Source organism: Mus caroli, chromosome 8, assembly GCF_900094665.2.
Source record: "Mus caroli chromosome 8, CAROLI_EIJ_v1.1, whole genome shotgun sequence".
NCBI lineage: Eukaryota > Metazoa > Chordata > Mammalia > Rodentia > Muridae > Mus > Mus caroli.
This window is the reverse complement of record NC_034577.1, coordinates 53,646,562-53,664,214: the sequence shown is the minus strand read 5'-3', so window position 1 is coordinate 53,664,214 and position 17,653 is coordinate 53,646,562. Positions and strand designations below refer to the sequence as shown.

The 17,653-nt window shown below is 37.8% G+C and overlaps 1 protein-coding gene across 10 annotated transcripts in view; it reads right to left on the bottom strand.

The window, feature by feature from the left end:
- Nek1 (NIMA related kinase 1) overlaps window positions 1–17,653 on the bottom strand; it is a 134,614-nt gene that overhangs the window by 18,632 nt on the left and 98,329 nt on the right. For all 10 annotated transcript variants that reach the window (XM_029480465.1, XM_021169624.2, XM_029480470.1 and 7 more), the window contains 5 exons: window positions 13,832–13,984; window positions 12,311–12,475; window positions 8,152–8,272; window positions 6,741–6,829; window positions 5,842–6,080 (listed from right to left, as the gene is read on the bottom strand). In XM_029480465.1, the coding sequence (XP_029336325.1) occupies window positions 5,842–6,080; window positions 6,741–6,829; window positions 8,152–8,272; window positions 12,311–12,475; window positions 13,832–13,984 (767 nt within the window). The remainder of the gene's footprint in view (window positions 1–5,841; window positions 6,081–6,740; window positions 6,830–8,151; window positions 8,273–12,310; window positions 12,476–13,831; window positions 13,985–17,653) is intronic.

Below are 17,653 nucleotides of genomic sequence, written 5' to 3'. Positions count from 1 at the left end.
CTATGGGGGACTTTTGGGATAGCATTGGAAATGTAACTGAGGAAAAATGTAATAAAAATATTAAAAATTAAAAAAAAAGAAAAAAGAAATGCAATTTAGCTGGGCAGTGGTGGCGCACACTTTTAATCCCAGCACTTGGGAGGCAGAAGCAACTGAATTTCTGAGTTCGAGGCCAGCCTGGTCTACAGAGTGAGTTCCAGGACAGCCAGGGCTACACGGAGAAACCCTGTCTCCAAAAACAAAAACAAAAACAAAAAGAAAAAAAATAAAATAAAAAGAAGTGCAATTTAGTTCTCAGTGCCTGCATACTCCTCTCTCATCTCACCATGGTGGACATCTTTGTCAGCACTGGAAGCTAGTGGATAGCAAGAATTTTGATGACTACATGAAGTCACTTGATGTGGGCTTTGCCACCAGGCAGGTGGCAAGCATGACCAAGCCTACCACAATCATTGAGTGGGGATACTATCACTATAAAGATACATAGTACTGTCAAGAACACAGAGATCAGTTTCATCTGGGAGTAGATTTCGAAGAGGTAACGGCAGATGACAGGAAGGTTAAGTCAGTCGTAACACTGGGCAGAGGCAAAGTTGTCCATGTGCAGAAGTACAACAGGCAGGAGAGTATGCTTACAAGGGAGCTAAGTGATAGGAAACTCAGTCTGACTCACCCAAGGCAATGTGCTGGGACTTATGAGAAGGAGGCGTAGCCTGGCTGCTCTGTCACTGACTGCTGGCTACCCCTGCCAACTGGCCACACCTCAGCTCAGCACCATGCTGCCTCATGATTTCCCTTCTGACATTTTGTTTAAATATTCTTTGGTTGGGACTCTTCTGGAGATACAGGGCACCAGCCTGGACCCAGTTCTCACTGTGTATATAGTTTATTTTTAAAAACTGTATCCAAAGGGTGCTCCAAGGTCAATAAAGCAGAGCCAAGCCCGGCCCCCAAAAATGCAATTTAATAGTCAATCAAATTTACAGTCATGTTAGATGTTAGATACTAGTTTAATTACAGAAAACTGTTTCCTAAGTTAAATGGTAGTAAATAGTTAGAAACAAACAATTTAGATATATACTATACATAGATAGATGGTTTTTGAAAACTTCAGATATCTACAGCATATGGCATTTAAAGATGTTTTATTAATAAAATGCTTTTCATGACAGTGAGACATGTCAGAAACAATGTAAGACCTAGCAGGGGAGATGGCTCCTCTTGGTCAAATTGGTTAAGTGCTTGCTGTTCAAATGGGAAGAATCTTGAGTTTGTGTTTCCAGAACTCATGTTAAGCCAATATGGCCGTTCACATCTGCAGCTCCCTGTGGGATGGGATAGAAGGCTTCCTGGAAGCCTTCAGGCCAGCCATCCCGCCTGGCATACTACAGTGGCCAACAAGAAGACACCTTGTCTCAAGGTGGAAGATGACAACCAATACCTGTAGGTATCTTTTGGCCTCCACTTGTGTATTCACATACACAAGCCTGAATGCACACACGCAAATATGCACAAAGATTTTTTTACAAAAGCAAAACTGGACTCTTGCTAATCATGAGAAATCTACTTTAAATATAAAATGAAAGTAGTCAAGGATGTAAACATTTATACACAATATAGAGGTTAAACATAAGTAAGTTGGGATGACTATCAGAAGCAGACAATGTACACTTCAGAACAGATGATGTCTACAGATCACAAGATTCACTTCATACTGATAAAGGAGTGGGTTCAAGAAGCCATAAGAACTCTTAATTTAAATGCAACTGAATGACATTTTCACCTTTCTTTCTCAGTACTTCATAAACAAGTACAAAGAAAAGTGGCAAAGCTTTGAAGTCTTACATAACACTATCAAAGAACATGTCATAACAGTGCCATATCAGTTCATCCAGAAGACAAAATAGTACTATATGTTTATTCACTCAATAGAAGAACTCTACAATGCCGAGGATAAAAACTGATACAATTGAGAGAAGAAATAGTACAAGTAGAGATAAAAACGTCAACCTTCCCTCAGCAATTGACAGCTCAAGTATACAAAAAAAGAGTCAGGAAAGATACAGGAGTCTGAACACAAGTATCAACTTACGTGATTGAACTGACATTTAGAGGGCACTTCACGTGAAAGCTTATGAATACACTTGAGGGTGGGGGGAGATGTGTAGCACAGGAGCTGCTGCAGAGTCATTAGTCAGTTCAGAGATAAACTTGGAAAGCATGATGTAAGTAAAGTGTAGACGTAACTGCTGAGAGAATCAGTGTGAAGGAGGAGAGAAAAGGGTTCGGGGTGGCACTGTCCTACCAACTGCTGACCTTGACATGAGCAGTGTTAGAGAAGGATGGCCAAAAATCTACACAGAATGTCCCAGGAAGTGGGTGCATGTGTAGACTGCAGCCTCCGTAAGCCGTTTAGACATGAGAATAAGCAGACAAAGGCAGTGAGTAAACAGGGATGCGTGGTCAACCCAGGCTTGCTTCTTTCCATGACATTTCTTACAACATGATAGAAATGAGCCGCCATAGAGGAAGATGACTTAAACTGGAACACAAAAGCAATGGGGCAGAGCCCTTGGAAGGGAATGGGGAGAGAGTCTGAGCTCTCAAGAAAACTGTTTGAAAACAGACACAAGGAAGTTACTTCAACAACAACACAAAAATCAAAAAACAAAAAAACAAGCCTGATATAGCAGCAAAAACCTTTGTAAGAAGTTAAATTACTCCATTTTAGTTCAATGGGCTACATATAAATTTATCTCAGTTATGAAGTTTTGACTACCACTACAAATCTGCCTGTTTACTACACAGGCCCAGTAATGGCGTCCTGATCTCAGAATAGGCAAGACAACTTTCATTCTTGTCTCAGATGGCCATGGATTACTATGCTGTTTTGTTTTTCCTCTTGCCTCTTTGCACCAAAATCTACCTGAGGTCTATAGTTCGGGTAAAACCTTCTGTATATACTTCCAGAGTGAGTATTTCAATAGGAGTCTTATAGCTCAACTAAGGTTTTAAGAGGAAATCAATACTCAAAAGCATTACACAATTTGAATTTTAACCTACTAGACAGGAATACATTCAGAATCCTGGGCTAAGGACGGGCCTATAGGAAACACATGGGGAGCTAGGGAGATGGTTCAGCTGGTCCGGAGTTTCATCCCCAGCACTCATGTAAAAACCTTGGGACAGTGATGGGTACTTGTAACCCCAGTGCTGGGGAGGCAGAGACAGGATTCCTGGCCTTTGTTTGCCAGCCTAGCTTACTTGTTGCTTAAAGAGCAATGCCAGAGTTTGACCACTGGCCTTTACATACACACATACACATACAAAGAAAGTACATAAATTATCTGATAATGCTTGTTTGCCTTTGTATTTAATGCTGAAGACTGTAAATCTGTTTTGGTAATTTACATCTTCTAATGTCTGCTATTTAAAGTAAACAATAAAATTTAACATTTCTAAGTTGAAGACGCATATAACTAAATACCTCAAATGATGTATTTTGAAATATAGTTAAACACTAAAGAATTCTGGCAATTCAATTACATATGGGAGCAAATAGATAAAAATATTGAATCTCACAGATATAAATACAAATTTAAAAAACTAATACTATTATTTCTCATTGAAGAGTTAATTTTAAGTAAATTATGATAGCAATGCTATGTAGCATACAAAGGAATCAATATTTTTCATTCTTCATTGAGGCACCGACAGCACAAAGACTATTTTCATATTTTTATATGTTTATATCTGTGAGATTGAATATTTTTATCAATTTCCTCCTATATATAATTGAACTGCCAGAATGCTTTAATTTTTAGGTGTGTTTCAAACTACATCATTTTGTTTTTCAAATTTAATTCATGTGGACATGAGTGTGTAGACCAGAGGTCTACATTAGCTTTCTTTCTCAGCTTCTCTCTACTTCATTTTGTGAGATGTGGTCTCTCACTGACCTGGAACTCACCAATTTGATAGACTGGCTGGACAGCAAGCCCCAGGGACCTTCCTGCTCTGCCTTTGCAGCACTGGGATTTCAGGTGGGTACTGCCCTGCCTGGGTTTACATGGGTGCTGGGGGTTCAAGCCCAGGTTTAAGCTTACACATGAAGCACTTCATTAAGTGAACAATTACCATAGACCCAAAACTATTAAAGAAAAATAAAATGAATTATGAATTTTAAGTATCACTTACAGAAATTTATTTTATAGAAATAATTATAGAATAAACAAAGACAGAGGTTCAATGGTAGAAATGTATTGTTAAAATGTGATACAAAGATAGTTTAACAAAAATCCCAACATCATGCAGAGTTCTCCCATAGACTGACTCCCCAAATACTACAGACTTACAGTCCTTGGTTGTCCCTGAGGTGGAAAGCCCTATTGCTAAAGAACCTATGCACTTCAGATACAGTTCCCAGAGGCCCCTGATCTGGAAGTGACCTGAAGGCCTATTCTCTGATGAGTAGCTTTCATGGTACTAGAAGGTACCCTGCAAACTTCCCAAGTTAAAACAAACAAACGAAATCTAACAGTGATACCCAGCTGTGATGTCTATGAACTGCACTGACCAATATATAGGCATTATAACCTTAAGAGTGCAGTGGCACACATACCCTGGCAGTAACCAACAGCTTTCTAGTTGGATTTAAGACCTACTCAACAAGAAAGAAATCATAACTGGTAATGGAAAACTATCCAACTTCCCATGGCTAGTGAAGTCATGAATGCTGGACATTAAAGAACCTATAATCTTCACTTTACTAAGCCAGGATAATTCCTAACTATATTCTAAATATTTGTCCTTATACTCACAAAGTATAAATGTAGTCCTTACCTTTCACCAAGGAAGCTTTTCTCTGCAACAGACAGAGATCAACATAGAAAACTACAACCAACCAAAATGCAGAGTTGTGGAGCTATGTCCCAATGGATACAAAACAACTCCCATAGCTAATAATGCTCACAGAACATTGGGGAAGAGGGAATAGAAAAAGTCTAAGAGCTAGAGGATCAGAGAGTTTACTGTAAGATAGTATCTTCCACTAATGATGTCAGAAGCTGCAACTATAAAGTGTTAACAACATGACTAGCTAAACATGAGCTAAACAAAGCTAACAAAAATTGATATGCCAAAGTAGATGGGGAGAGTCCACAAGGCCTTAACCCTACATAAAGAACTACAGGCAATAAAGAAATACTGAGAGTAATCTGATCTTCAGTAAGGAAGAGCACAACAATTGGTGATTCAATACTAAATGATCAGCCCTAAAACATAAACAATTAACATACAGACTAAGCAGATTATATTAAGGAATATATACTCATAAACATATATACATGTAACAATCAATAAAAAAAGAGGCCATGAATTTGAAAGATAGCAAGAAGGGGTATATGGGAGGGTTTGGAGGGAGGAAGGGGAAGGGAAAAATAATGTAATTATAATCTCAAAAATAAAGGAAGTAGTAAAATGATATAGCAACTTAATGGAGTATTTGGTCATTCAAGATACTATGAGAAGATATTTAATGGCTGTTATTTTTTGTTCACATCAGAACAATATTATAATACTGTAACATATACAATAAAAATAGCTACATAAACAATATATGGAGTATATCCCCAAATAGGATAGTCATTGGGAGAGCAAGCATGGCTCCATAGCTATTTGCTAGTAACTAAAAAGAACCCTAGCCAAAAAAAAAAAAAGGGGATTATTGTTGCTTTTTTGTGTGTGTTTGAACTTGTTTGGCTCAATTAAAGCCCAACACTGGCAATCAAGCAGTGCTATCAGTGCAGAGAGATAGCATTATCTATCTGAGACCACACTTGCCTTTGGATTGTTTGCATCAAACAGACCAGTTGAAAGTCCAATCAGTAAGGAATTCTTGCTTTTAGTTTTTGGTGGAGAATCAGAGTGAGATCGAATTGGAATTGGTTCTTCTGGTGAGCAATGAACTGAGTGAACTAAGTTCAAGTCCTTGGAATGAACCACTTTCTGGAAAAACGATTCTGGCTGTACTGACTTCTCTACATCACACCCAGACTGCGGAGAATTGTCTACTGCAGGATCTGTGGAAAACAGAAGAGTTTATACCTTAAGTCTACAAAAGAGCACTTACATTCTAAATATCAACAAGTTTTATATATTATTTAACATGAACTCTATCCAAGGGGCTGGAGAGAGAGATGGCTTAGTGGTTACAAGCACAAAAACATCTTTATTTGAGCTCAATGAGATCTGACATGCTCTTCTGGTCTTCATGGGTAGCAAGACTACATGTGCAATACACAATTGTGTATATAAAGAAAACGGAATCAAAGTATACATGGAAGTATACTGAATACTACCATATAAATAATCTCTAAGGAAATATAGTATTTTAATTTCAGGATTTAATAGATGCTTTCATTATGTTGGAAGTTTTAAAATATAGAAATTCAAAGAAATATTAAAAATTCAGTTTAGACAATCATTTTTCAGTTTATTTTCTTTATGCAGAGTGGAAAATTATTTATATTGTCTTATATTTTAACCAATAGTATTTTAAAAAGAAACCAATTTATTCACTGCCCTTAGTATATTAGTTTTATTTCAGCAGGAATTCTTTTCATTTTGAGCAATATAACTTACCAGAAAGTTACCAGCTTAACGTACAGCCCTGGGCTGCCTACTGCAGATTCTTCTTCTCTAGGCTATTTTCGTTTAAAAGAAAACTATGATGAATTTACCTCTTTGATTCTTATAGGATTGGTCCATGTTCCCTGGAATTCTATCTTCACAAACTTCGTTCTGCTGCACAGCAACCTTATCTTCCAACCTTCCATAGACAGGTAAACCAAACAAAATAAAAAAAAATACCACAGTTTATTAGAAATAAAACTCCCTCATATAAAGAAAATGAAACCCACATCTACTAGTATCCCCTGCTTCCTTGTCCAAGTATTTTCTCATTTTTATATAATACTTTCTCTTGTAAGCACAATATATTTTCTACTTTGAGCAAAATGAAACTCACCAATTACTAATCACTAGTCACCAATCATTCTTCATTTTGAATGTCAATAGCAGTAGAATCTTCATTTGAGGAATGACTAAACTACAAGTGCAATTCACTTAAAATTATACCTCTATGTTTCAAAGCCAAACACACCTACTTTTGCAAAAACACTTTATGTAAATTATTACTTGTTGAAGCATCACAATATATAGCATCAGTAAGTAGTGATGAAGTAGTAGACTTATTGAGTCATCCTTACATCCATATAGTAGAATCCATATACATCCAAATATCTCTATATTTTCTCTCTATATTAATGAGACTATGAACTTTAAGAAAATATTTATTTTATATGCATGTATATTTATGTGTGTATGCATGTATGTGTTTGTGTACATACATGAGTGTATGTGTGTGCATCATGAGTGCAGAAGAGTTCTCAAAGGATAGAAGAGGGCATCAGTTATGCTAAAACTAGAGTTCCAGGAGCCTATGAACTGCCATGTATGTGCTGGGAACCAAACCCAGGTCTTCTGCAAAAGCTGCAAGCCCTCTTAGCCTATCTCCCCTGGTCCCCAGACTACTGACTTTTTAAAAAAACAAGCAAGGTGAGGATGGAGAGATGGTTCAGTAGTTAAGAGAACTTGCTACTCCTTCATGAGGACTAGGGTTTGGATCCTAGCATACTTATGGGAAAACTCATGAACACATAAGCTTCAGCTCTAAGGGATCTAATGTGCCTCCTTGACTCCATAGTACCTGTGCACAAACATGTGAGCACACACTTGCACAGACACACAAATAGAACTTTTAAAAGCTGAAAAGGTGGAAAGCATTGACTATTATTATACTAGCAACTATATTTGGAATGGGCTAAAGACCTTAGTTTGTTTATACATACTAAAAATTATCTGCAGAGAAATATCAGAATTTAGATGAAAGGAAATGCAGGCTGGTAAGACATTTGCTGTTTATTGTCATGTACTTTGTGATTTCTGACCCATGTGAATAACTATTATGAAATCAGATTATATGGTGTTACAATATGAAGTTATTAAACTAGAATATTAGTTCATGCAGGACTTATTGAAGAGCTTTCTAAAGGGACTGAGCTTTGAAAAGTATAGAGAAAGACAACTTACTCAGTTTCCTTAGCTGCTTCCTTCTCTCTAGTCCACACATCATTAAGAACAGGTGGCAAACTCCCATCTGTGTGTGTGCTACTTGGCTCTTGTAGAACTTCTGTTTCCAAATCATCAGGTTCTTCAAAGCAAAATCAGATGTCAGAGGAAAGTTTGTTCGAAATGGACTGAATAAATTTTATTTAAGTTATCACTATAATTTGCTTAACTAATGCTAATTATATACAGACCAGTTTTAAGATTTCTGTGTTAGTCCTGTAGAGTAGTCACTTCTGAAATGAAAAGACTAGTCCTTTCATCTTTTTGGTATAACACAAATACTTCATTACTGTGTACAATACTCATTATTATATAAAAAGTATGCCTTACTAAAATTATAGTAATATATAAATAAGCTTAAAGGCATCAAAACTAAAGAGTAAAGATACCTGTTGTTACAGTTTGGAGAATAGACTGTGATATTAATGATTAGGAAGGAAATTGTAATCTTTAAAATCTATTTTCCAACAAATACACACACACACACACACACACACACACCCAATGATTACCTGGACTTTTACAATGGCCTAGAAAAAAAGTGGAATATGGAAAATCTATTTTCATTTATATCCTCAAATAATTAATAGCTAGGGAACTATCCCTGTTTTTCTGGCAGTCTTTAAAAAGTATTCCACATATGTATGTATGCACATATGTACACATATGTGTATGTATATGTCTAATGGGTGTATGCATATGTACAAGGATGTGTGAATACGAACAGAGGCTAGAAGAGAGCTAGATCCCTCAGAGCTGACGTTATTGGGGTTTGCAGGATGCCAGCTGTGCAGGGATCCAAATTCTGGCCCTCATGATTAGTGCTTACCCGCTAAGCCTTTGTCCAGCCCCATGATACTTCTGTTTTTCCTGTATGAGATCTTATACTATGTTACTTCATTCAATACCATGCTTACTTTTCTAGAATTGAGACATGCTTTTATTGCTTACATTTAAATTTCTAATGACTTTTCTTGACCCATTGTGAAAGACAAGAGACAATACAAATTCTAATAATTTTTATCTGTGGCTCACATGAAAGTTTTTGGTCATTCATACACAGTAAGCACTGAGGGAAAAGAACCTATTTCGTGTTTTAGTATGTAATTCTGTTCTTGTCAAATAGAGAAAAAGAGGTAGTGGCAAATGGTTTGGTTGTTCCTCGAAAGGAGCTGACACAAGTTTTCCTTCAGGGATGAAATTTATTAAGAGAAAAGGCCTCAAGATAATGGGAGATATGATGAAACTTTGACACAGGAAAGCATTAAGAAGGATAGCACCTTCTACTAGACATGTGAAGAAGAAGGTCTTATGGAGGACAGCTTTCCCGGTAGAAACTAGAAAGCAGTTTTATTAAGAGGTACAGCTTAAAGTAAGAGACAGACAGCTGCCATAGACAGGATGACAGATGGGGGCAACTCTAGAGAAGTCCCCTGAACAAAGGGAAGGATCTGACTTCTATATCCTTCCAGAGGCTGACATGACACTCTACATCACATGACTTAGTTCAACGTAGCCCCCTGACAGCACTGAGGAACCACACTTAGTGTAGCTCTATCAATTAGGGGTGGTAAAACCATAGCACAGATGGCTCCCAGACAATAAAACTGCAGGGAGCAAAGCCTGATCTCTTCAGGCTGTGGAGTGATCAGCTTCCTAAAGGGGCAGGTCCACAATCCAATACCCCCTACTAATCTTTAGCCATATTAAAACCAACTTACTTTATTCTGTAAACTTAACTTGTGACTATACTTTTCACACAGTGTAAAATATGTACTCTACAGCTCTTTGCAGGGAATGTTAAGCTTGCCAGCCCCAATCTAGGCTATACAGCCTTCATTACTGCATACTTATCCTGTTAGTTGATTTCATTTCTTAAAAGTTTTATTCTTAATGTTTAAGAAGGACGCAATATGCTGTCTTGTTTAAGCTACTATAATAAAATATCAGAATGGGTGGCTTAAATAGAAATTAATTTCACTTAGCTCCACAGGTCAGAGAATCTAGTATCAGGATATCAGCGCAGTAAGTTCTGGAGAAAGATGCTTTCTTCTAGGTATACTGACAGCCTTTTTCTTCCTGTATTTCTAGCATGACATAAAGGCTGGCTCTCTGGCCTCTTGTTAGAAGGATATTAATGCCATTCATGAGCCTCCATTGTAATTCAAAACTTAATTACCTCCAAATACACAGGGATTTAGATTTCAACATATACATCTTTTGAGGAGCACAGACATTATTCTGGAGCATCCACTACTACCATGCTTCTAGCTCTTATACTGTGATGAACTATAGATGGCTGCATGAAACAGTCTCTGACAGTCTTGTTTTGCAGAAGGTACTGTTTCACCTTCACAAGTGAAACACAATGGAGGTGATGCTACTCCAATTCATGACTGGATGGTTAAGAAAACTGGCAGCTTCTGATTGGTATCTGGAGGTCAGGGGCAACAGAAGAGAAGTTCATCTAGCTTAGAAGAACCCATGGCAATTTTCTGAGACTAAACGATCAATTTGTATGTAGAAGGAATGTAGTAATTTTTAGTTACTGGGCAGAAATGGTTAAAAATGGCTGCAGATTCTTTAGCACTCTTCCCTTTGAAGGGCAGGCCTGGCTTCCTACAGTGGGTTGACTTTGTGGGTTTGTGACAACTATGACCAACAGAAATGCTAATTCCCTTGTTAGCTTTAAAGAAATAAACAGCAAACAAACAAACAGAAACATAAGTGGATTTTACTGTAGCATCCAAGATGGCTGTAGATTCATTAGAACTTTTCTTTTTTGGAGGGGACTTCTGATTCCCCCACCTCAGACTCAAAAGATGCACTAAAGTCATCACAAAGGGAAGCACAGAAGATGGGAAAAACAGGGGCTAAAGAAATGCTCAGCAATTAAGAGCACTGGTTGTTTTCTAGAGGACCGAGGTTTAATTCCTAGCATCCACATGGCTCTCAAAGCAGGAGGGAGAGAGACCTACGTTACTAAGCCTCTGAGGTGTACCTTCCAAGATGGCAGAGAAGCCATCAGGCAGTCTTACTGATCTCTTAGGCAAAGACACAGTGTATTAGAAAACTCATAAGTCAAGACTTGACTCAGTCCCTTATTCATAAAATACTGCAATAAGAGGGCCTGTTCTTAGTGTGTAAGGCCACACATGCCTGAATTCTAGAACAACAGCAGTGACAGCAGGACTCTGCATTCTGGGAGACCAGCCTGGCCCATATTCTTGGTCTTAAAATCAAAAACAGTGTTTTGCAAATTGTATCTTGTATCTTGGGTATTCTAAGTTTTTGGGCTAATACCCAAGATACAAGATTTAATTTGCAAAACACATGAAACTCAAGAAGAAGGAAGACCAAAGTGTGGACACTTTGCCCCTTCTTAGAACTGGGAACAAAACACCCATGGAAGGAGTTAAAGAGACAAAGTTTGGAGCTGAGATGAAAGGATGGACCATCTAGAGACTGCTATACCGGGGGATCCATCCCATAATCAGCCTCCAAACGCTGACACCATTGCATACACCAGCAAGATTTTGCTGAAAGGACCCTGATATAGCCGTCTCTTGTGAGGCTATGCCAGTACCTGGCAAACACAGAAGTGGATGCTCACAGTCAGCTATTGGATGGAACACAGGGCCCCAAATGGAGGAGCTAGAGAAAGTACCCAAGGAGCTAAAGGGGTCTGCAACCCTATAGGTGGAACAACAATATGAACTAACCATTACCCCCAGAGCTCGTGTCTGTAGCTGCATATGAAGATGGCCTAGTCGGCCATCACTGGGAAGAGAGGCTGGATCCTTGGTCTTGCAAATTTTATATGCCTGGTACGGGGGAACGCCAGGGCCAAGAAGTGGGAGTGGGTGGGTAGGGGAGTGGCAGGGGAGGGTCTGGAGGACTTTTGGGATAGCATTTGAAATGTAAATGAAGAAGATACCTAATTAAAAAAATAAATTAAAAAAAATCAAAAACAGGAAGAAAAAAAAGCCACAGTTGCTAAAAGTATAAAAATAGTGAGCCTAATTCGAGGTAATTACTTGAACATATACACAAATTTTGATGATAAGAAAAACTTTCAGTATCAAATGCAACTTAGCTAATTAAAATCATTATAATATACCTTCCACATTTCCTTCTGACATTTGTGGAGACACCTCAGTAAACTTTGGACTTTTTGTTTCAGTAGAATCAACAGTAGCTGATAGGTTTATTTCTTTTGAAATGCACTGCAGATTCTCTTCTCCAGTAAGTAAGGGTTTGTAGCTCTCCTCTTCAGCATAAACCTCTGCAGAAGCAAAAGAATGAAAAGTCTACTGCTCTCAAAAGGTCTTGAGTTTACTTGCAATGACATTTAGAGCAACACACAAACAAACATACAAACACCTCAACTCTGATTGTTGCAACAAGTAGTTACTAGTAAAGCTCTCTTGTACACTAGTAACTAGAAACAAGTTAAGATAATGTATAGCCAAATTTGATTCCATAACGACCTCTACGGTGGTTAACACAATTTCCATTTTCTTTTTCTTTTTGGGTAAAATACCTGTATTAGAATCAAATTTTAAAAAGTATTAACCACCTGTTTTCTTTTTTCATAATAGCAACTAATACTTCTAATTTGTTATCAATTCTGGACACTTGGCTGTTTCCAGAGAGAACTGGTTTATTGTACAACAGCTGCCTGCAGCTATCTGCTCTCAGCATTCCTGTGTGACTGCTGAACATTTTAGTAGCCGCTGTACCAACTCCCTAAAAGCAATTCTGTCATAGGTAGATGATTTTATATACACAATAAGTAATCCTGCCAATGTGCAGGCCTCTCAGTTCTCAACCTCACCGTCTTAGTCTTAGGCTTTGCTTTAGAGACCTTATAAATTATGGCCTCTCCAAAGTCCCAACTTTCAGAATCCCCATTTCTAACCTTCAGGGCTGTTTCTTATGGCTACGATATTCACCTTTGGCAAGAATGAACAACCGTCTTTTGCCCTTTTGTAACATATGCGGCAGGCTCTTTTCAGTCTACTTCTCAGAATCTGGCTGACCACTACAGAACATGTCAATATCCCCATGTCCTAAGTCAAATTTTCACATGCTTTAGATACGAGTTTTGTCCTAAACCTCAAGGAACAACAGAGGAAAGAGAATGCAAAAGGAAATACACATGTCCAGACCCTGTCCATATCTAGATTCAGTTCCATTCATTCCCTACCTGTGAACAAGCATCCGCACACAGCTGCTCTTCCTTAAGTGCTGCTGTGACACTCAAACACCTAAAATTCATGGGTCCAGAATGTCCTCCTTTTGTCTCATGACAGCTATTCCTCCCAGTCCAAGAATAATGATACACAAACTTACCACACATTTCTTCTACTCAATTTAATTCCTGAGTCTCTTTTAAAGATACACCAGGAATCTTAAATTATTCCATCGTTTTCCCTCCTGGAAAACATGCATGCATTTTTCCAGCTCCTTCGTCCAGGTTTCCTTCATTTAGTTTCCTCATTTAGATTTCACTCAGGTCTAAGTCATAACTCAAGATTCCTTTATAACAACCACCACCCAGAATGGAAAATAATTCCACACAATAAAATGAAGACATCTTAACACATTAATTTTTAATAATATTGGTTCTTAAGCTTACCACTGTTAAAAGATGTGCTTTCTAGTAGTTCTGTCTGTAGCTGTAATTCAGCTTCTCCAAGTATCTTCAGCACAGAATCTGTAGGGTTTTTCCCCCAGACTTTTCTTGGAGAGCCATTAGAATCTAATTTAATAACCTCTCCCACAGTATGTTCTATGAGAAAAGAAATATAAGAAAAATAATCCTCAAAAATAGAGTAATTCATTGTTTAGTAATTTAACTCCTATTATCCAGCCAAGTGCTTCAGGCTAAAAGCTAATATAAAAATAAATTATAAGGTAAATATACATATGGGCTAAAAGGGAGAAAATAGTCTAAGAAAATCTACCTTACTTTAGGTTATATATCATAAGCAGATAACTAACATTTCCTTTTTACAATAATAATAATAATTCTGGATGATTAATTTAAATAAAATTTAGCAAAGCAAAAAATAAATAAAATAAAAATTTAAAACCCAAATATATATACTTAAAGAGTAATATATATTATATTACAGGGTATACATTTATAATTATAGCTCACACAAGGAGAGATTTTTTAAAGGCTATTTATGATTGATTTTGGTTGTCAACAAAACTGGACCTAGAATCAGCCAAAGGGCAGATCACGGGGAGCACCTGTAAGAGATTTCCTTGATCAGGTTATTTCAAGTGGGAAGATATATCCTCATTGTGGACAGCACCTTCTGGTGGCAGACCAAGTCTCTGAAGCTTCGCATTTGCCTGCTTGCCTTCACTCTCACTGGCAAGCTCATCTATTCTGTTGCTGCTGCTTCTATCTTTGCTTTATTCCTTCCCTGATTACAGAACCTAGCTTCTTTGGACCAGTGTGCTCCGTAATCCCTCAGGCCTTTAGTCCCAGACTAGGAATGATGAAGCATCAACCTCACAGAGTGAGCAGCTACTGGATTCTTAGCCTTTCAGGTGTGAGACGGACATTTTTGGAAGACCCAAACTGTGTAGTGTAAGCCAATCTTGTAATATAGATTCACTCTATAGGTTATGGTCCTCTACTGTACCTTGACTAAGATACCATCTGAAAGGTACTTTATTAGGATTTAGTATGTAGCATAAAGAAGAACAGCAAACAGACTCCAAGATATAATGAGAAATGCAAATCAGCAAGAAATTATTGATTCGTACTTCTGGCATGACTAACATGAGGGACCTAATTTTCAAAAGTATAGTTAAGGTAAAAGACACATGAATCACAAAAGAAGATACAAACCGAATTGTTTTTCTAGTTTGAACTGTGTGTGTGTGTGTGTACAAGTATATACAAACATAACTGAAGTGTAAAAGCCAATATGAAGCGTCAGTCACAGCATTAGAATGGCTATTCTTACAGCATAAAAGTTTGCTGAGATGTATAAAAGACTTTGGGTCTGGCTAATCCTGATATATGATTTTTTTATTCACAAGTTCTTTATAATAATTTTTTTTTTTTCGGGACAGGGTTTCTCTATGTAGCTCTGGATGTCCTGGAACTCACTCTGTAGACCAGGCTGGCGTCGAACTCAGAAATCCGCCTGCCTCTGCCTCCCAAGTGCTGGGATTAAAGGCGTGTGCCACCACTGCCTGGCCTATAATAAATTTTTAATTTTAAGTGGTTAAAACTGGATGAAACATAGGAATAAAACTAAAAACTGAGTTATTTGATATGTGATGAAGAGTGCCAAGTAATGCCAATAGAAAAGAAAATTTCTGGAACAAATGAAACTGGAAAAACTGAATATCCATTTTTAAAAAACAAATCAGTCTCTTTAAAGCAAGGGGAGGAGAAAGCAGGTAGGGTTGGTGGTCAGTCTGCATTGAAAGGACAGACCATGAAGTCTAAGGAAGATAAAGAGGCTAGTGCCCGCCAGAGAAAACAGATTTCACAAAGCTGATGCATGCCATTAGCTGAACATTGACTTAGGCATCAGGTACAAGGGAATCACTGTTGTCTTCAGGGAAGCCCACCCAAAGGGATGGGAGGAGTAAGGCTTGGAGTTTATGAAGAGCCAGGAATACATCCTATCCATCAGTGAGAACAGCAAGACTTACAATTCACCAACGAGCCGAGCCATTAGGCAGATTGTTTAGAAAGGTTGTTGACTCAGTAGACGGGAAAGATTAGCCATAGACTAAACACTGCCTGATCCCACTTAACAGAGCTTAGGAAGACCTACAAGGATCAATGTTCATAACTAACTTAACTCTATTCCAGTACAAAGGTCAAGAACAATGACAAATATAAAAAATATATAAATGCCATAACAAATTTTAGTGTTTTGCTCCTAACCAAAATAATCAAGAATAGTATGATCAACCAATGAAAACCAATGTCCAAATGACAGAAATGATGACACTACTTACAGGAGAAGGACATCTATAGTGATTATCACAGCTGAATTCTATTGGTTCAACAAACTAAAGAATACTGGCCATGGGAGTGACAAGGAAGGAAAGTTGGCCTGGTACATAGTTCAACTGTAGAGTACTTGCATAGCATGCAGAGGCCCTGGGATTGACCCCATTACTGAAAGAAGAAAAGGAAGGAAGGAGAAATGTTATTAGACTTACAGGAGGGAAGACCAAAACCAACAAAACAAAACAAAAATACCTCAAACAAACAAACAAACAAAAAAACTGGGAAAGTGACATCCAAGAGTTTTCCTAAAATGGTAACAGCTATGACTCACAAACCCAAGAAACACAAGCCAACTGATAGGATGGATTTGATACCAAGGTATCACCACCAAACTCCCTGGCACTAGGCCTTTAGGAGAATGAGAAGTAGCAAGAGGTTAGCCAGACACTGCACACAGAGGAGCAAGGACAGCCATACACTGCACACAGAGGATGGTTAAAACTGACAGTTATCGATGGCTTCCCAAGATAAACTAAATAGTGGAACAGTGTCTTCAGAATAGGAAAGAAAAAAAAAAACCCATTAGGCTAGAATCCCATAGTTCATGAACAAACATTTGCTAAAGGCAGGCATGGTAAACATTTACAGACGTATACAAATTGAAAGAACTAAATTAGTGAGATTACAGCACTGCAACTCTTAGCTCCTCTTCACCAAAGATGAAGAGCACTGGAAATGGCAAATACAAAGTAGAAACATAGGCCCCTGTCACTTACTGCTTAAGTCTCCCTAAAGAACTAATGGCTAGAATAGATCATGAACTTCATAGCATAAGAACAAGCAAAGTAATCGCCTCACCCATAACAATAACAGCACAAAGGCAGGAAAAGAGTCAGTACAAGATTGTTATGATCCACTATAGGCTAAGCACTGAAATTGTTTGAAAAAACATTCCATGAAAATATATACTATTAACTCTAAATCATTCTGAGCTAGCAGACTAATGAAGTGTAGCTAAGAAAGCAAGAGGAAATAGAAGAAAAAAACAGATGGGTGATCAGAGAAAATAAAGCAAGGTGGTATATTTAAATTGTACAGATTGTAAATAGTATAAAAATACTAATTAGGTGTTCTGAGTGGATTAAAAAAGGCAAACCCACATCCAATATAAATGCCTAAATAGATTGAGCAGAGGAGAGGGACAGATATAGTAACCTAACAGAACACTGAGCAACAGAATGTGAAAATGATTATACCAACAAAGAATTCTTTAAAAGAAGTAAATTATTAAAAATCATAACACAGATGCCTTTCACAAAGGATTATGATAAGTCAAAGAAGCCAGAAAGAAAAGAACAAAAAACGTAGAGGGTTGTCTTATGTGATGGTTTCTGCTGTTGGCAGATCTGGCAATCAGCAGCAGCTGTAGCCAGGTCAGCCTTGGTGAGTGGAAGCCCGTGTTGCTGA